At 49.7% G+C, this 18,127-nt stretch overlaps 1 protein-coding gene across 3 annotated transcripts; it reads right to left on the reverse strand.

Annotated features, from left to right (window-relative positions):
- Positions 1–319: 319 nt before the first annotated feature.
- Positions 320–18,127, reverse strand: Slc17a9 (solute carrier family 17 member 9). 3 transcript variants are annotated; one of them, XM_055596286.1, is made up of 13 exons: positions 18,029–18,127; positions 11,274–11,471; positions 10,742–10,881; positions 9,416–9,515; positions 7,138–7,268; positions 6,331–6,427; positions 5,994–6,090; positions 5,315–5,402; positions 4,526–4,560; positions 3,518–3,633; positions 2,850–2,905; positions 2,688–2,717; positions 320–1,381 (listed from the first exon to the last, which is right to left on the reverse strand). In XM_055596286.1, the coding sequence occupies exons 1-13, from the start codon at positions 18,118–18,120 to the stop codon at positions 1,218–1,220; spliced, it is 1,344 nt and encodes a 447-aa protein (XP_055452261.1). In that variant the 5' UTR covers positions 18,121–18,127; the 3' UTR covers positions 320–1,217. The 3 variants fall into 3 exon arrangements, with proteins under 3 accessions (XP_055452261.1, XP_055452262.1, XP_055452263.1); XM_055596287.1 differs by lacking the exon at positions 18,029–18,127 and adding an exon at positions 16,584–16,643; XM_055596288.1 differs by lacking the exon at positions 2,850–2,905 and having other exon boundaries at positions 1,285–1,381.

An 18,127-nucleotide genomic window follows, 5' to 3' on the forward strand; every position in this document is an offset into this window, starting at 1 on the left:
GGAACCATTTTTGTTTGCTTGGGTTTTTGTTTGTTGGTTGGTTTGGTTTGGTTTGAGACAGGGTTTTTCTACATAGCCCTGGCTATCCTGAAACTCACTATGTACACCAGGCTGGCCTTGAACTCAGAGATATTCACCTGTCTCTGCCTTCCAAGTGCTAGGATTAGTGGTGTGTGCTACTGTGCCTGGCTAAGGGAAACCATTTTTTTTTTTTTTTTTTTTGGTGTGTCATTAGTGATCTAAGTAGGGGTGAATAGAAGCTTGTTTACCTCCCCAGGAAAAGTTCATGCAACAAAAAGTGTCAAACAAAACAACAATCTTCTTTTAAATAGTTTAATAATTTTTGCTTAAATAAGACTTTAGTGAGACTCAACATATCTATAAAGATAATCTAATTACAATCTTGGAATTCATTATCAGTTCATGAAACCACCAGCTCCACAAGGTATAAAAGGGGAGGTAGAAAAACAAGGCTAGAAAGTGGGGGGAGGTTTCACCTTGTTCTGGGGTCTGTGATACCTGGAGAATCCAGGCAGAGCCTGAGAAGTGCCAGGCACCTGCCTGACCAGGCAGGACACATCAGTAGTGCTGAGTGATCCACAGGAAGGGGACTGGGGTCTGTAGAGGCAGGCAAGGACCTCGAGGCCACTGCACACGGGTCCAGCTGGAGTGGCAGCCTGACTTCCAGGGAGAAGCAGAAACCATAGCTTCTGAACTGTGGTTCTGGTGGGCCTGTCTTATCATGGGGACATGGGTTAATGTCTATAGACAACTTGGGTTATCATTGCTGGAGAGACAGAGGTAGGATGCTGCCTGGGGTGGGTGAGGGTCAGAGCTGCTCCTGAACATCTACCAGCATACAACACATCCTCAACACATCAGATGGACTGGAGCTGGGGAGGATGCCTGTCAGCAATGTGGCTTCCACGATCCCAGGCAGCAGTCCCACTGAACCTGAGAGGAGGGTGGGACGGTCCTGACCAGCAGATGGATACACTGAAGCTCAGAGAGGCCATGACCCTACTCCTGACACAGGCCATTGTGTACTCAGGTGTCTGTTTCTACCTATCTCTCCAACTCATTTGCGTTCCCCAGGAGACCATGGTCTTGGCTGTCTGCTCCTATATGTGAGGTGATGATTCACAGTTTCACCAACAGAGCTGTTGTCCTTAAGCTGCTGACATCAGGGTCCTTGATGGGACTGGACAGTCTGGGAGCTAGAGGTCCTCATGAGTAGGGATCAGGTCCACCCTCTGGGCCTTCCCGAATACCAGAAACATGCACAGTCCCAGGTTGCTGATGATGGCCACCAGGTTGAACACACAGGTCCAGGATCCAGTGGACTCAATCAGGTAGCCACTCAGACACACGCCTACAACACCTGGACAAGAGAGGCAGAGACTGACTGACGCTCCAGGGAAGCTGGCCCCACAAATCAGCGAGCTCTGGGGCAGAGCAGGGCAGAATATAAATGCCCTGAAGACCCTGGGATAAATTTGGAAATTTGAACTGTGGGCCACTGGAGACTCAGACTCAGGTGGGTCTTAGAAGACGGAGTCCTCACAGGCCATTCTAAGTCACATGTTGATGGTCTCCCTACTCCATGTCCCGCCCAAGGGAAACAAAACAGAAGGTAGAGAATAAGTCTGTCAGCCCAGATACTCAGGGGAGGGACCAGGTGGTATCCCAAACTACAGGACTAATTAAGACCTGGTGTCAGTCAGGGGAGAGTGGCTTGTGGATCCCCCCACCATCAGCCAAATCAAGTGACACCTCAGCTGGCATATCTGTGACTCTCCTTGGGCCATCTTGGTGCTTATGCCCTACCTTGACTTTGGGACCCCATTCAGCAGCACTGGATGAGCAAGGTGGGATGAACCCCATCTAAGCTCCTTCCCATGCTCACTTATTAGTTAACCCAAAACAAAGAATGTAGAGACTTTTTAATTCAGAATTAAATGGTCATTCTGGCAAAAGATCTGTGATCTGGCTGGAATACAGACACACCTTCAATCCCAGGAGACAGAGGCAAACAGATCTCTGATTTCAAGGCAGCCTGGTATAGAACAAGTTTCAGGTAAAGAAAAGTTTAGGTCCAGGTATGGCGGTACACACCTTTAATCCCAGCAGTTAGGGGACAGATGCGTGCAGATCTCTGAGTTCTGTTCAGGCAGTTGGGTGAGTCAGTGAGTTGAGAGGCAGTGCAGTGAGGTTGAGTTCATGGCAGTTCAGTTTGTGGAATTCAGAGGCAATTTTTACCAGGAGAGTTTTACAGAAAGAGATTGAAGAGAGAACAAGCTAGACACAGGTGAAGGCAGAACGAGCCAGAGAATTAGGACAGACTGCTAGTGTTAGTTTGAGGCTAAGCAGAGCAGCAGAGCGATTCAGTCAGAAGCTGAGAGAAGCCAAACTGAATCAAATCAGCTTGGAGAGAAGTTTGATCCAGAACAGCTGAGTTGAACCAACCAGCCAGAGTTCAGAAAGAGCTAGAAAGGGTGGGCTTATTCAGCAGTAAGTCTCAGAGGCTGAAGACATTCTAGGCCTAGATTAGATAGTATGGAGGCTAGAAGCTTCCTGGACTAGGCCTAGGTTAGAGCCTCTGAAACAACAATTACTTCAGAGGAGTAGAAGTTACTTTACCAAAAGAACAAAAGAACTCTAGGCCTGGGCCTGGAGCCATCCCTTACCTGCCAATGCCCCTGCAGTGTTGGCCACACCTGTGAACAGGAAAGTGCGGAGGGAGACATCATGAGAAGACCCACTGTTGATCCTACAGCTCCCACCTCCATCCCCTGGGATAACCTACTGGCAAGGGCAGTAGATAAAGCAGGGATAAGCAAGCAGCTCACCAAACAGAAAGCCAGCACAGGATGGGGCCAGGTCCTGAATATTGACTGAAATACCACTATGGCAAACAGGAAGGAAGGCAGGTTAGTGGCCACAGGCCTGGCTACCTCTACTTGGCCTGAAGGGGCTACTAGGACATAAGAGAGGGTTTGAAGTCATCAAAAGACACCCAAGCCTGCCCTGCCCCTACCTGCCAAGTGCTGCTAGGCCTGTTGGCACCATATACTCCACACCTCAGCTCTCCCACCCTCTTGCTGACACAGCACTAGAAGCTAATTCTGAGAAGGTATACAAGACCAGAGAAGCATGCAGTAGGCTCAAATGCAGTCTGCTGTTTGTCAGTTTAAGACAGCTTTGAACTGGGTTCCTAATGCATCTTTGAGATGCTTAACTAGATTGCTACTACTACAAATAAGAGAAAAGATGCAAACTGAAGGGAACAGGCTGCAGAGGAGCATCAAGCCTGGTGTTTATGCCTCTTCCTAGGCCCTACTCTCAGCACGGGGTTGGAGGAGGTGTCCTTGTTTTCTTGAATGACCCTGGCTTGGTACCCAGATCTACTTATTTTAACAGATTATGGGGAGCTTTTCCTAACCCCACCTTCATAGGCCTCTGAACCAGCATGCACTAAAAACAGGCAGCCCTGTGGTATGAGGTCATGGGCCCTTACCTGTGGTTGAAGGTCTGGAAGCCAATGGAAGCTGATGCAAAGATCATAGCCTTGAGGAAGCTTGTAGTATGACCCAGACACAGGGCAAAAACGCTTGATAGGCCAAGGCCCATCACCTGCAGAACAGGGCTGGTGAGGAGCCAGGAGTCATGCTGGCCAATATGGCTCATCCTGGCTTGGCCCCACTTAAAGACCCCTAATGTTCTGAACAAGATCAGAATAGTTCTGCCTAAAAATCCCTCCCAGGCTCAGCCTTCCCTACTCTATTGCCCTGACACAGAGAGACGAAGAGACCATCTTCAGAACTCTGAGAAGGTTCTCAGGTTAGCCAATACTGACCCCAGAGCATCTTCCAGTGGCCACCTGCAGTAGCCTCTTTCTGGGTTCTATTGCTGTGGACTGGCCTCTGATGGTTTGATATCTTACAGACTTTCAAATCTGAGCTGACTCTGTCAACACCTAGGAGCAAATACGGTTCTGGGACTATGAAACCTGGCTGCAGTTTTCCCAGCCTGTACCTGATATCAGCCTGGTTCCAGAAATCAGGGGATTTGCATACACAACCCTCAGGTCCCAGAAGACCAGAACAAAATAGGGATGTCCAGGGAGGAATGTAGTGATTTGAATAAGAATAGTCCCCATAGGCTTATATATTTAAATACTTGGTCTCTAGTTGATGGAACTGTTTAGGAAGGATTGGGAGGTACGGCCTTGTTGAAGGAGGTGCATCACTAAGAGTGGCCTTTGAGGTTTCAAAAGACTACAGCATTCCTAGTGTTTCTTTCTCTGCTTTGTGGCTGTGTCTCAAGATGTAAGCTCTCAACTAGTGCTCCAGGGCCATGTCTGCCTGCCTGTCTGCTACCATGCTTCCCACCATGATGGTCTTGGGGTCCAACAATATGAAGCTGGAAGCTCTAAATAAATGTTTTCTTCTATAAGTTGCTTTAGCCATGGTGTCTTATCACAGCAATAGAAAAATAAAGTAAGGGAGTCAAATGATTTTCCTACCTGCATGAACTTACGCACCGTGATGACTCTGTAACCTGAACAGGAAGACAGAACCAGGATGAGTTTCTATCAGCTCTTTTGGGTGGCCCTTAAAGGTGTTCTCAATAGAGTCCCACCCACAGAGTCACAGAAGAGGAAAGAGGGTACACAGGGCAACGCCTCAGGGCTCAAGACCAGAGATTCCCTATCATGTACAGTATATGTGTCAGAGGGTTTCCTGTGGTGCAGTCTGGGTAGAAATATGGAAGGGCAGCCCCATGGGGTATTACAAAAGTGCAAGCTATCAGGCAAGCTTAGTTCAGTTTCTTTGAGTTTCCTCAAATTTTCTGGTCTTGCCACAATGAATGTGTGCTACTTTCTGTTAAGGAAAACCTTTATCTAGAGAATGAGGACACATGTACATGTGTCTTCCATACCTGAATCTATAAGGACATTGCCCCTTAGGGGCTACAGTGTGGCCCCCGGTGCTCTGGAAGACTCAAGAGCAAATCTAGGTACCTGTGATGTCAGGCACTACCAGATACTTTTCTTTCCCTGTCCAGGGTCCAGGATTATGTTCACTAGGATTCTCTTGCTTCCCCCAATCCTTCCCATTAAAGGGGAGATCAAGAAAGACACAATGGGCGCCTCAGCCCCAGGCTGCTTCCATTCCTTGGGCTGACTCTAAAGGATAGTTGTCTGTCATGGGATGGTGGTATGGCCTTTCCCCAGTGATGCAACTGTACTGCGAGAGGGGAGTGAGATTCTTGAGGATGTGGTTTACCTATGACAATTTACCCCAACACTTACCCTGACTGATGAGATGGTCAGAGAGCAACCCACTGAATAGACTGGCAGGAATTGCCAGCAGCCAGGGTACTACATTGAAGATCCATCCCTGCAGGGAGAGGTGCAGCCTCAAAGGTGGCCAGGGTGGCACCTAGCCTCAAGGTGACACCCAGGCAAGAGGACCACTCCAGTCTCGCCACATCAGTTGAACTCTGCCCACCCACAGGCAAGGCCTAAAAGCAGAGGGTTCTAGGAAGACAGGCCCTAACCAGCCCATTTCTAGCCCCCTGGGCAAGAACTGAGCCCACTAATGGTTAACTCCTGAAGCCACATTCCCTACATGTTCCCCTTATTATAACAGGGCTAGAGCCAAGCCAGTCTGCCTGGGACTGCACAGCCCAAGAACTCCAGGATTCACAGGTCTCCCTTGGATGTGGCATCAGCACATTAGCTAGTCAGTCCTAAGAGAGGGGGCTCTCTTGGGCAGCAGAGCAAGGTCTTGGGTTGAGGTAGCTACAGCTCTCAAAGCTCTCATAGCCTTGAATTAGTGTCTGTTCCCAAATGGACTGTCATCTCCAGGCCTGAAGGCCATAGAGAAATGGAGTTTCCAAGACAAGGATGCAACCACCCACACACAGGGGCCTTTACAGCCCAAGCTTAGCCATCCTTACCCTGTGAGGACCCAAGCAGTATGACCCACCTTGGAGTGAGGGAAGGTCTCCTTGAAGAAGGTGGGCAGCCAGGAGAGTAGAATGAAGAAGGAGCAAGCTGAGCACAGCTGGGAGCAGATAGCCGCCCTGTGTGGGGTACCAGGCTCAGGGATCTAAACAGCTGCCAGCCCCTTTTGACACTGACTCCATGTATAGCCCACTCCTTCCCGAAGGACACCAAGGCCCTACTCTCTGAAATCCGGGGCATTTGCTGGAGTGTCAGGACTGGGTCCTGCCAAGCATAGCCAGCTCCATGCAACAGTGGCTGTCATGCCCCATGTCCTGTCCTCACCCACACTCTGCCTGGCCATGCCAACCCTAGCTCACCAGACAGAGGCCTTCCGGAAGAGTTGTCTCCAGGGCACTTTGGAGGGGCTGGCCACAGGTAGGCCTTGTGCCAGAACACCCAGGGCCAGGACAAGGTCTGTGGGAACAAATGATTTCAAAGTGATAGCTTCAGGACTAGGAATACCATGTCGTTCCTAACACAGCAGAGGAGTCAGGGTGCATCTTAGTGTCCCTTTTAGACAGTGCCTATCAGGTGGCAATACCCATGAGAGTCAAGTTCTATGTCTAACTTGTGCCTGGAGTCCCTCAGAGGCCCCTTCTTGCTACCTGAAGACAGCCTAGTCCTACCACCTGCCTTCACGTACTAGACATCCTGTGTCAGTTTCAGCCCTGATGGAACAGAATGATGAGAATCCAGAGCTGGGGCTGGCTGAGGGCTCAGCACTTGGGTTTTCGGATCTGGTTATTACTCTCTTCCCCAGACAGCTATGACTACCCACAAAGATACCCTCAATATGGAGTCTGTTGGCCATTAGACCCTCACCTGACATTCCAGCCTCTTCTGCCTGTGCTTTCTGTACTATTGCCCCAGCCACAAGTGGCTTGGGAGGTTAGCTAAGAAGGGGACTCCATCTGTCAAGCTGTAGGGAAGTCACCATCGTCATCCTTGCTGGGGTGAGCTAAGCTAGACTGGAGTGAACTTGTTTCTTGGATCTGTTGTTGGTGCCCTGTCTGGGGCGAGTAGAGGTTCGTTGGCTCTCCCCAGAAAAGGTTTCTGCCACAGATGTTTGAAGTATTGCTGCAAGCGGAGGAGGCACAGGGACCGGCCCACACGACTGCAGTTACCTTTCTCATTCAGCAGGTACCTGTACACGTAGCACACCCAGAGCAAGGTGAGACCACCGGAAAAGTAGAAGACACTCTGCCAGCCACACCAGTCCAGGAGCACGGAGCCTATACCCCCGGTCACCAGTGTCCTGGGAGATACAGAGCAGTTTTGGAGTAACCTTGGTGGCTATCCACAAATGAGTCAAGCCCCCAGGGAAAGGAGCTACTCAGATACCCCTGCCTTACTTATTTTTTTTTCTTCAAGGAGACTGGGGGTGGGACAGTTGGGGCAAGGGGAATTTGGGAGCAGGTGAGGGGACTCAGCATGAGAACTTCAGCTGAATATTCAATCTCTTTCTTCTAGACCTTCAAACTGGCCCACCATTTGCCATGTGGATGTCCGAGGGGCAGGGTGAAGGCATTGATAAAAAGGTATTTTAGGAAACACTGAAATGAAATTTCTCTCTTTTTTTCCCCCTCCATATATTATAAAGGATGATATTCCAGAAAAAGTTCTAAGTGCAAAAGCATGGCTGCCAACACCAAGCCCCACAACCTTCACCTTGACTCCAGGATACTAAGCCCCGGATACAATGTAGGGCACCTCTGCTTCAGCCTTCAACCTCCACCCACCTTGTGCACTCGCCCAAGAATAAAGAGAGAACACTGGGCTCTGGTATGAGGCTGAGCTGCTTCCTTTCTTCCTGTGCATTCGTCTGTGTCCCAGGACTGGCACCTGGGGCAGTTCCCTACCCCTGGCTCAGGTACTTTCCCCACCCCTGCTGGCCATGCATAGAACCCTGTCTGCTGTGCAGGACATCAGAACTGGGACTGAAGATGTGTAGTGAACCCTTCTGTAGATTTTGAACCCTATTGTTTCTTTGACATTCACATTTCACAGCATGAACTGTGTTTTTAGTGTTAAGTCAGGCCAACCTACCTGGCAGAGTTAACCTCTTCCACAGGCAGCCTCTGCAGCTCCCTCTCTCCTTCCCTCCCCATCCTGAACTCAGCATCAGTAGACCCAAGGCTGAATGCATCAGGAAGTCCCCTTTAACCTCCCAGGGGTCCTATCAATATACCAGTAGTGGCCCTTCCTCCATGATGCCCACATAGGGATGTCTCAGAGAATGGACCTACCTAGTCTACATGCTAGAGCCTCATCTTACAGCATCCAGAAAGGCACAGGCATGCTGTGATTGTTAGCCTTTACTGTCAACTGGAGAAGATTTATAATCGCCATAGAAACACACCTCTGCGGGTGTCTATAAAGGCATTTCCAGAAAGGTTTAACTGAGGAGAAAGAGGAAGAACGAGACTGAGTGTTAGCAGCACCGTACCATGGGCTGGGGTCCTGGGCTCAATAAAAAGAAGAAAATGAGGGGCCTGGAGAGATGGCTGGCTCAGAGGTTAAGAACACTGGCTGTTTTTTCAAAGGTCCTGAGTTCAGTTCCCAGCAACTATATGGTGGCTGGGAATTGACCATCTATGATGAGATTAAGTTCTCTCTTCTGGCCTGCAGGCACACATGCAGGGAGAATACTGTATACATAATAAATAAATCTCTTAAAAAGGAGAAAGTGAGAGGGTGTGGTGGCACACACCTTTAACCCCAGCACTCAGGAGACAGAGGGATGCCAGCAGGGCTACGCAGTGAGACCTCGTAAAAAAAGAAGCCACCCCCCACCCCCAGAAAGAAGGATAAAGTAAGCTGAGTACCAGTATTCATCTCTCAGCTTCTGGCTGTGATGCAGTATGTCCAGCTGCCTCATGCCCCATTGTCACGAATTCCCTGCAATGACAGACTGTACCCGCAAACCACAAGCTAAAGTAAATCTCTCCTCCTCCTCTTCTTCCTCCTCCTCCTCTTCTTCCTCCTCTTCTTCTTCCTCCTCCTCATCCTCTTCCTCCTCTTTCTTCTTTGAGACATGGTTTCTCTTTGGGTAGCTCTGGCTGTCCTAGAAGTGGCTCTGTAGACTAGGCTGGTCTCAAACTCATAGAGATCCATCTATCTGCCTCTGCCTCCCAAGTGCTGGGATTAAAGAATTGTGCCACCGCCCACACACCCAATCCTTTCTTCTTAATCTGCTTTTTTTGTTTTGTCACAGCAAAAACAGTAGATAAGGCACTTTCACAAATGCAGCACAGACACGAGGTACAGCAACCAGCCTTTGGAACCTAGCACTAGCCAACAGTTCTCAAGCACCTCTACTTTAACTATTAATGCTGGACTTGAAGGATGGACCTTGAGAACTCAGCTGGAAGTTTCCTGGATCCCTGGGAGGCAGGACCTTACCCAAACTGGGAGCCAGCACCCACAGTGCTGTAGGTAAATGCTCTCTCACTCTCCTGCACTCTCTGGGACAGCAGACTGGTCAGGGCTGGGAAATAGACACCTAAAACAAGCAGAGAATGCTGTCAATGGGTGCTCAGTGACAGCCAGTGAGAGCCAGGACACCACTTGGGTTTGGGCTGTGAATCCAGAGGATGCCCATGTGTCCTTTCTGTTACCTCACTGGGCTATAAGGGACCAGCAGGGCTTTTGGCAACATTAGGAACCAAACTAATTCAGGGTGAGAGTTATACAGAGTGACATAAAACATCCCTTGCAGAGCACTCTGCCTCAAAGCAAAACACCTCTACCCCAAGACATACTACCCTACATCCAGACTGTTGTTCGTGCACATATATACATACATGCCCCGCATCAGCTCCCTGGTGGCATTTGACAGTCCTCCCACTAACACATTCATGTGTGCGCACAGAGACTGCACAGCAGCCTCTCCACTGTGTTCTGGCACTGTCAGACACTTTCATATGTTAGCCATATACTTCTATATGTCTGCCATGTACACATAAATATCCTTCCGGGAAAGTAACTCTACCTATTCTTAGAGGCAGTTTCCTCCCAGGATTCCCTTTGGTTCCTAGGCAGCTTAGAAGCTTGGAAACAGCTGGGCACACTCTTTTAATCCTAGCACTCTGGAGGCAAAGGCAGGCAGATTTGGTCTGAGTTTGAGGCCAGTTTGGTCTAAGTAGTGAGTTTTGGGCTACACTCAATGAGACTCTGTCTCAAAACAAACAACAAACAAACAAATAAAAAAAAACTCAAGTATTCTCGCTATTGTATTCTAAACTTCAGTCTGGAGAGACTCCTTGAGAGGTCTCTTTGGGGGTGCGACAGAGGAACCCACAGCCTCCCTTGTTGTTATCACTCATAGCAGGGAGGCAGGAACCACCATCCTGCTTCCCTTCTGGAACTTTTTATCACCATGTTAATGAAGGGGGCTCCTCAGAAGGCAGTTCTTGCTGCTTGAGATCATGGGACCTGGGGCCAATACCCACCACCCTATGAAGGAGAACCACAGGATTGGGGAGCTCCATCACCTCTTCTTTGTCTACAGATGACACAGATATGGCAAGCCCCCCCGCCCCCCAAATCCCTGCCCTGAATGAATAGACATGGGTTGTCATTCAAAATAAATATCTTAGTTATACAGAACAGATTTTTGAACAAAAGGTAGCATGCGGGTACACAGGTGTACATGTTCCTCTCTCTAGTCTTCCTGGTGACAAGGTCAAAAGGCAGCATCAGAGGGAGGAAGCTGGAGATGGCCCTTACCTTGGAGCAGACCGGTGAGGATTCGGGAGAACGTCATGAAGGCCAGGTGGCCACTGCCAAGCTGGGCAAGCAGTGGTGTGGCAACAGTAATGAAGCCCCAGGTGGAGGCTGACAGCAAGATGACTTTCTCACCTCCGATGCTGGAGGAGACACAGGGAGGGCCAGGATGGAGTGGCTACTTGACAGGGCTGAAGGGCACTATCACTAACCACTGTACTAACCAGTGCTCATCACAAGTGCCCTTGTGATGGACACTGCAGTGACCTGCCCTTTAGAGGGATCCAGAGCTTAATATGGTATACAGGGCTGAGTCTGCCCTGTCTGTTTCATGTTTCTGTGCAGAGTGCCTCAGAGCTGCTATACTTGACCTCCTCTCCCCAAAAGCTAAGCTCCTCCCCAGATATCTGTTGATCCTCTCCCATCAGCCCCTCCCTCTCCTGTGTGCAAGGCAGGACTGACCACACCACCTCTCTGAGGCACCCAGGTAATGGTCCCCCTCAAGCCTGAGAAGTGGGGAGAGGAGGTTGGTTACCGATCCCCAAGGTGGCCGCCCACCACCTGAGTCAGGCAGTAGCCCCAGAAGAAGCTGCTGAGCACGATACCAGCCTCCTTCTTGTTCCAGCCAAAGTCCTGGCTCATGGCAACAGTACAGACGGGCATGGTGACACGAGAGCAGTACAGCAGGCAGGTACCCAGGAGCAGCATTCCTGTCCATGCCTGGCATTCAGGCCTGTAAGACACACAGAGAGAGGATCAGGACCAGGCGAGGGTCCATAGCTAGCCTTGATCACTAGCCTTCCCAAGGGCTAGGGAATGTGGTCATGCATACAGTATGGTTGGGAATTAAGTTAACCTCTTTGGCGGGGATTTTGGCAGGCTAATAAACATTTGAAAGCACCAACTCTGCTGACTTCCAGAACATAAGGCCAATTCTAAACACAGGGGCTGAGAACAGTACTACAGCCTTCAGGATAGGGGCATGTTAAATACATGATAGTCTACTCACAGGCTCAGAGCCTGAGCCCATTCTTCTGGCTACCAGGACCACACCAGGATCCCAAGTTGAGAGCAGATACTAGCATGGCCCATATTCTCAAGTTTCTTGTGGGACTGCAGAAAGGGATCCAAAAGTAGCAGACAGCTAACAACCTTCAGGGCAATGTGCCAAGCAGGGGAATGTTGGGGGTTGGTCTGGTGCTATATCCTAATGTTAATTATTTTGCTCCCGAGGTCTGCTTGCTGTCTTCTATGAGCAGACACTCGGGTACCCAAAATGATGTTTGTAATCCTTGCCTCAAAATTATCTCTTATAGGTTGAATAGATGCCTACACACCTGGACAGGGCGGGAAGTGAGGTAGGCAGAGCTAAAATTCACAGGCTTGGAGGAAAGAAGGATCACTGGAAGGAGAGAGGGGTACAGGAGAGAAGGAAGGAAAGCAGATTGCCATGGGTTAACGTAAAGAAGTACCATGTGGCTGGGAGAAATTGACTCTGAGGATCGGCATGGCTGGAAAGAAGCAGCCCAGATGGAAAGCATATGCGAGTATTTATATTATTTTGGGTGGGAAGTAGCTCAGATAAGAATGATTACAAATGGCATGGATGTGGGACTGGGAGATAATTAGGTAGTTTAGGGATTTATATATGCCCAGCCCCAGGGGAAATAAGGCTTATTAAAAATCTATCACTGGTAGCTGGGCAAAGTGGCACATGCCTGTAATCCCAGCACTTGGGAGGCAGAGGCAGGCGAATCTCTGTGAGTTTGAGACCAGCCTGGTCTACAAAGTGAGTCCAGAATAGGGAGGGCTATTAAACAAACAAACAAAAAACCTGTCTCAAAAACAACAAACAAACAGTATATGTATGTGTGTCTCTCACTGGTGAGGTGAGGTTGTGCATGTCTGTAATCTCAGCACTCAGGCAGGCAGAGGCAGGCAGATCTCTGTGAGTTGGAGGCCAGCCTGGTCTACAGTGCAAGCCTAGACAGCCAGGGCTACACAGAGAAACCCTGTCTCAAAACAACCAAAAAAAAAAAAACAAAAAACCCTATCAGGTGTCTGTGTCTTTTATTGATACTGTAGGGGGTTAATAATAACCGCCACAATAATTATAGGCTATTAATAATACACATTCATAGGCTTTCAATTTTCTATAACAGGGGAACCCAACTCAGGGGGAGCAGAGGACTCCCAGGGAGTAGTAGTGCCAGCCCTCAAAGTACCCCAGGAAAGCTCTTGAGCTTTTCCGGGAAGGGGGCATGGCATAGTCAGGAGAAGATAGAGAACTTCAGGGTAGTTATCCTTGGAGGAATTCTGGCTGGGCAAGGTTGCTGGGCATCCAGATCTCAAATAACACTGCAACTGGGATCTCAGGGCTCCCACTTGAGTGGGGTTTACTGCACAGCTGACAGTGAAGAGGCAAAGAGTCTCAGAGGGAAAGAAGCAGACCCTGTTTTGGCTCCCAGCTAAGAAGGGAAGAGTGAGGTACGTGGCTCAGTTATAGGAGCCAGTTCATGCTTCCTGAGAAGAGCTCTGATGGTAACAACTTCCTGGTATACACAAAGTCATATGGTAGACTGGTGGCCTTAGCTGGATGAAAGGATAGGAAGCAAAGTGCCCTCTCTCTCTGCCCCACCCACATCTTACTGCTCCCCCAACCCTCATCTGTGTAGACTAGACTAGAATAACAGAGCCCAAGGTGACCTCAGATTCAAAGCAACCAACCCCCTTGACTCAGCTGTCTGAGTGCTAGGACTACAGACATGAGCCACTCTAGCTTTCTTCTTTCTTAGAGTCTATTTTGTCCCGGAGCTCACTGTGTAGAAGCAGGCTGACCTTGAACTCACAGAGATCCTCCTGCCTCTACCTCCTGAATTGTGGGATTAAAGGCATCTTTTGCTAGCTTCTTAAATATTCAAATTTTGGATTACCATTCACCCAGAGAATTCTGCTGACTGAAGAAATCTGATAGTGAAACAGAAACTCTGGTATGCCCTCCAGACCAGACCAGCCTCCTGTCCTGGCTCTTCCTTTTCAGTGAATTTGGATATCAGCAATTTTGGGAAAGACGGTGATGACAGACATGTAGGTCTGGATACTGTTAGTGAGTTTAATCACACATGCATAGACCTATGGTCTACATTATTTCTCTCACCTCAGCCTGTAAAGACCCTAGCCCTCTACTGAGGGAGAGATCTGCTCTCTGTCTCTTTCTTTCTTTTTCTTTTTAGTTAGTGCTGGGAATCAAACCTAAGATCTCACTCCTGCTAGGCAAGTATTCAGTCATTGAGCCCTGTCTCTAGTGGGAGGTCGATTTGAGATTTGCTCTGTTGTCTCAGTGGATGGTCACTTGGCAAGCAGATTCTCTTTTGTAAAAGCTCATTGTCTGAGTGACTAACAGTGTGTGGTAGGCAAACCTGATCTGATTCTGCCACAATAGGACAGTGGAGAATGGCTCTTGGCCCATGCGACCCTCCTCCTAAAGACACCCTGCACAACAAATATCAAGAGGGATATTACACACAGCACTGGCCAGCCAGTCATCAGCCACTAGAATGTCCACACTGACTCACAGATGGTGATAAGCATACCATCCATCTAGGACAGCAGTGGAGAGTTTGTTTTGGGGCGTTTGGGGATTGAGCTTAACTATCCTCATGGTGATTCTAGACAAAATCTACAGTTTAGACTTTTAAAATATAAAATGGGTTTGAGCACAGTCATAACAGTGGGACCCTCTGGGGAGATGAGTGCTCAAATGAGTCTGAGTTGGGAGGAGGAGGTAGGGTTTCAGGGAGGACATCCTCTCTGGGAGAAGGCAGATAGAAGGGAAGCATGGCTAGACACAAGTCCTTTGGAAGTAGGCTAGAATCTTGAGGCAGGCGACACTGGCACAGACAGAGCAGGGAAGGCACAAACTAGCAGATTCCAGCTAGCTTGGAGACACAAGGCTGCAGGTGGCGTGGATCCAGAACCCCATAGAGTAAGTGCTGGACAGAGTCACAGGTAAACAGGAGCAGAGTCAAAAGAGAGGGCCAGGAGGCAGAATGAACAAGCTCATGAGAGCAGCAGAGTCAAAATAAAATGGCAGAGAGAAGACTTTGTGCCACAAGCCAGGAGCCCAAATTCTGTGATCAGTGTCCAGCAGGGGGAAAGAGGCATGGGCCTCAAAGGGCAGCGATCAGAACAGAGAGGAGGTAACAGCGAGACAGATGAGGTGGGCTCCTGGGGGGGGGGGCATTACACCTACACTCCTCCATAAGAACTGTGGGGTTCTAGGGTCCAGCAGCAGCCCCCAGACTATGGAGCCAAGTGTCTCCAGAGAGCTCATGGGAGGTGGGAAACCTCTGAGGTCTGCTCTGGTGATGGCCATCCTGGTTCCACTGTGTGGGCAAGGAACCTCTGAATCCCAGAGCCAGGAAGAAATCTCTTGAGTAGATTTCTCCAAGAAAGGCTGAGCCCTCTGCCACGTATCTGGAGACCTCAGGCACTGGGGAGGGCAGCAAGCTGTGAGCTTGCCCAGCATGAGATCAACAAGTTCCTTGCTGGTAGAGGGGGAAGACTCAGAGCTCCAGCTACTCTCAGGCTGGGAATCCCAGACACTATTGTTTCATAGTAAGAGAAGACAAGGCATGGATAGGCTAGCAGGCAGGAGGGGATCATCACCTCCTGCTTTCTGCTTTCATTTCTTGTCAGGTATTGTCCTGAGCCAATACTGCCATTGATTACTGGGAACTCAGGTGACCAGTCAAGCGATTCAAGCTGCCCTCAAGTGCTGCCCCACCTGCAGAGCAGGTGAGGACACTATATGCAGCACAGCTGGTTTGTTTCAGAGGCAGGAGGATCACACCAGGGGCACAGGAGCAATGCTAACTCACCCACGAAAAGCCACATAAAGATTCCAGAGGTATCTTTAATGAGGCGCTTTATTCCTTTATGGAACTAAAGCAGCAGAGAGCCACTTGTGTTCAAGAGGGACCCACCCAGCATTCCACTCTTCCCTAGGTACACCCATGATGGCCCATCCCTGTTACTTTCTGGAGAAGACCAGTTAAAAACAGGAAGCTAGCTAGACTCACACCCTCCAGATGAGAAGTGTCTCTAGCTTCCTGGTAGCATGGGAAGTCAGGAAAACCTAGGCAACCAGTGCCCTGACTAGAGGAGTAGGAGAGGGCTTTGGCAAAGTGTTGTCTGAATGAAAACGAGGACATGACAGTTCCTAGATATGGTTGAGGAAAAGGTTTATTTGTAGATTTGAGAGTATGGATAGAGGCATCTGGAAGAGTCCAGACTGAACATGGCTAGCAGAACAGAATGGGTAATGAGAGGAGAGAGACAAGGGAGAGAGGAAAAGAAGGAGAGGGCAAACAGAAGGGACCAGGCGAGGGAGAAAAACCAGAACACATGGTAGAAATAGCTGGTTTTTTAAAGGAAAGAGAAGCTGAGGGAAGGGAAACAAAGCTCAGGGGCTGAAGTAAGAAGTGCTAAGAGGAGCCAGGACTCAGTAACAGTTACTTGTGGTGCTGGGAGAGCCTGGCAGCTTTGATATGTAAATAGGCACCTCGGTTAGCCATTTCTCCCAGGTTTCTTGGGACCTAACAGCCTTCTGCTACATCCCAGCACCCTTGGAGACAAGAACAAGACCTTTTCCCTCAGCTGGGTGGGCAATATTAGCTAGGTTAATGAAGGTACATCCTCAGTAATTGCCGGTAACACAAAATAAGATGGCCCTATAGGCCAGCTGCCTGACTAGTTAGAACCCCAGGGTCAAGAGCCCCCATCTTGCTGAAAGCTCTTTAGGACCAGGAGCTTGGGTCAGGACTGCCTGAAAAGCTCTACTTGCCTGATGGAGCCAGAGCTCAGTCTGCCACTCTCAGCAAGCATGGCACTTCCTCACAGACTTCTACAGCCTTGGTTTCCTGTTAAATGGCCTGTGCACAGCATCCGGGGCTGAGCAAGCAGGTGGTCACGTGACCTTTGGTTCAGAGAGGGGAAATGTACTGTCACCAGTGGCCAGGGGACCAGAGTGAACTCCAGAGGTATATCTCCCTAACTCAGTCTCCATCAGCCTCCTCACACTCCAAGATTTGTTGAGGAGTACATTGCGTCCCAAGTCATGAAAAAGGATGGAGGAGGTGGTGGGCAGATAGAGTATTTAGTGCTGTTACTATTACCCCCACATGAGTTGAGAATGACCTTGACCCTGCAAAATCTCCCAGAATTCTCGGCTACCACCTCTGCCAGAGGTGACTGGAGCAACTACACAGGGAGAGCAGTAAAGCAAGGGCCAGGCAGGGCCATTAAATTGTAACCTACAGCAAAACTGGCAGGACAGTTTACAGTTCTCAGAAAAGCCCAGGGTGGTGCCTCCAGGAGCAGGTGAAGCAGAGGCATTGGATAAGCATGGGATAGGGAGTAAGGTGGTGAGCCAGACAGCAAGAGAGAGCTAGTAAGGGCAGGCACACAGTCTCCCCATTTGGCACACTGAATCTGGCCCTCCCCTAATTGTCTGGCAGGGCTGTGACCTGGTGCTCTGCCTCTCTATGACCTCCTGTGGTGCCTTCATCTGGTCCAGTGGTGGTACTATCTTAAGGTTCTCCTTTCAGCAGATCCAGGTTCTTGCCTCAGGTGACCGGGAGGTATCAAGACTGCTCTGGGCCCTGGGTCCGGAACCTCCACCTGGGGACCATAGGAGCCAGAGCAGGGTGTGAGCTCCTTTGTAGCCTGGGTCCCCCTCTTTGGGGCTCCTGTTTGAACCCTCACAGAGGTTACATAGCCAGATGCCACCTTCTTGCTCCCGGTTTCTGTGGGGCTACTTACCTGGAGAGCAATGGAAGCAGTGGGAATGGAGTATGAATGAGGATGGTAACTGTTTTCCTCCCTAGTTTAGAAGCCTTATGATATGGAGCTGCTGCCTGGATCCTTAGTCTGTGAGCATCTGTCCAGCCCATGACTCCTATCAAGCATCAAACACTGCCCTGCCTCCCACACCTCAGAATCACTGGCAGGAAGAGGGGCAAAAGGGCCATTTGCCAGATTTCGGTATCTGGTAAGAAAAGGAGGGCCCCTTTATCGGGCTGAGCATCTGTGTTTTCCCCCTTCTTTTGGGCTAGGGCTGTCCAGGGAGGGGCATGCCAATCCCAGGAGTGAAAGTGGCAGGAAGCTGGGAGGCAGCCCCTAGAGTCTGGTGCCCCCTGAACTCAGGTCCTATGAAGTAGCATCTCAACTCCCTCCCTAAATGTAAATGTCCTCCTTGCCTCAGCCCCACTCACCCACACCTCAGTTCACCTGGACCATAGTGTCTCCTCTGCTACTGCAGATGGGGTCTTGCGGGTCTCCTCTGGGGTTTGCTGCATCGGGCTGGAGCGCTGGGATGGCATAGGCACT

Source organism: Psammomys obesus, unplaced genomic scaffold (genome assembly GCF_907164565.1).
Source record: "Psammomys obesus unplaced genomic scaffold, mPsaObe1.curated_primary_1811, whole genome shotgun sequence".
NCBI classification, from domain to species: domain Eukaryota; kingdom Metazoa; phylum Chordata; class Mammalia; order Rodentia; family Muridae; genus Psammomys; species Psammomys obesus.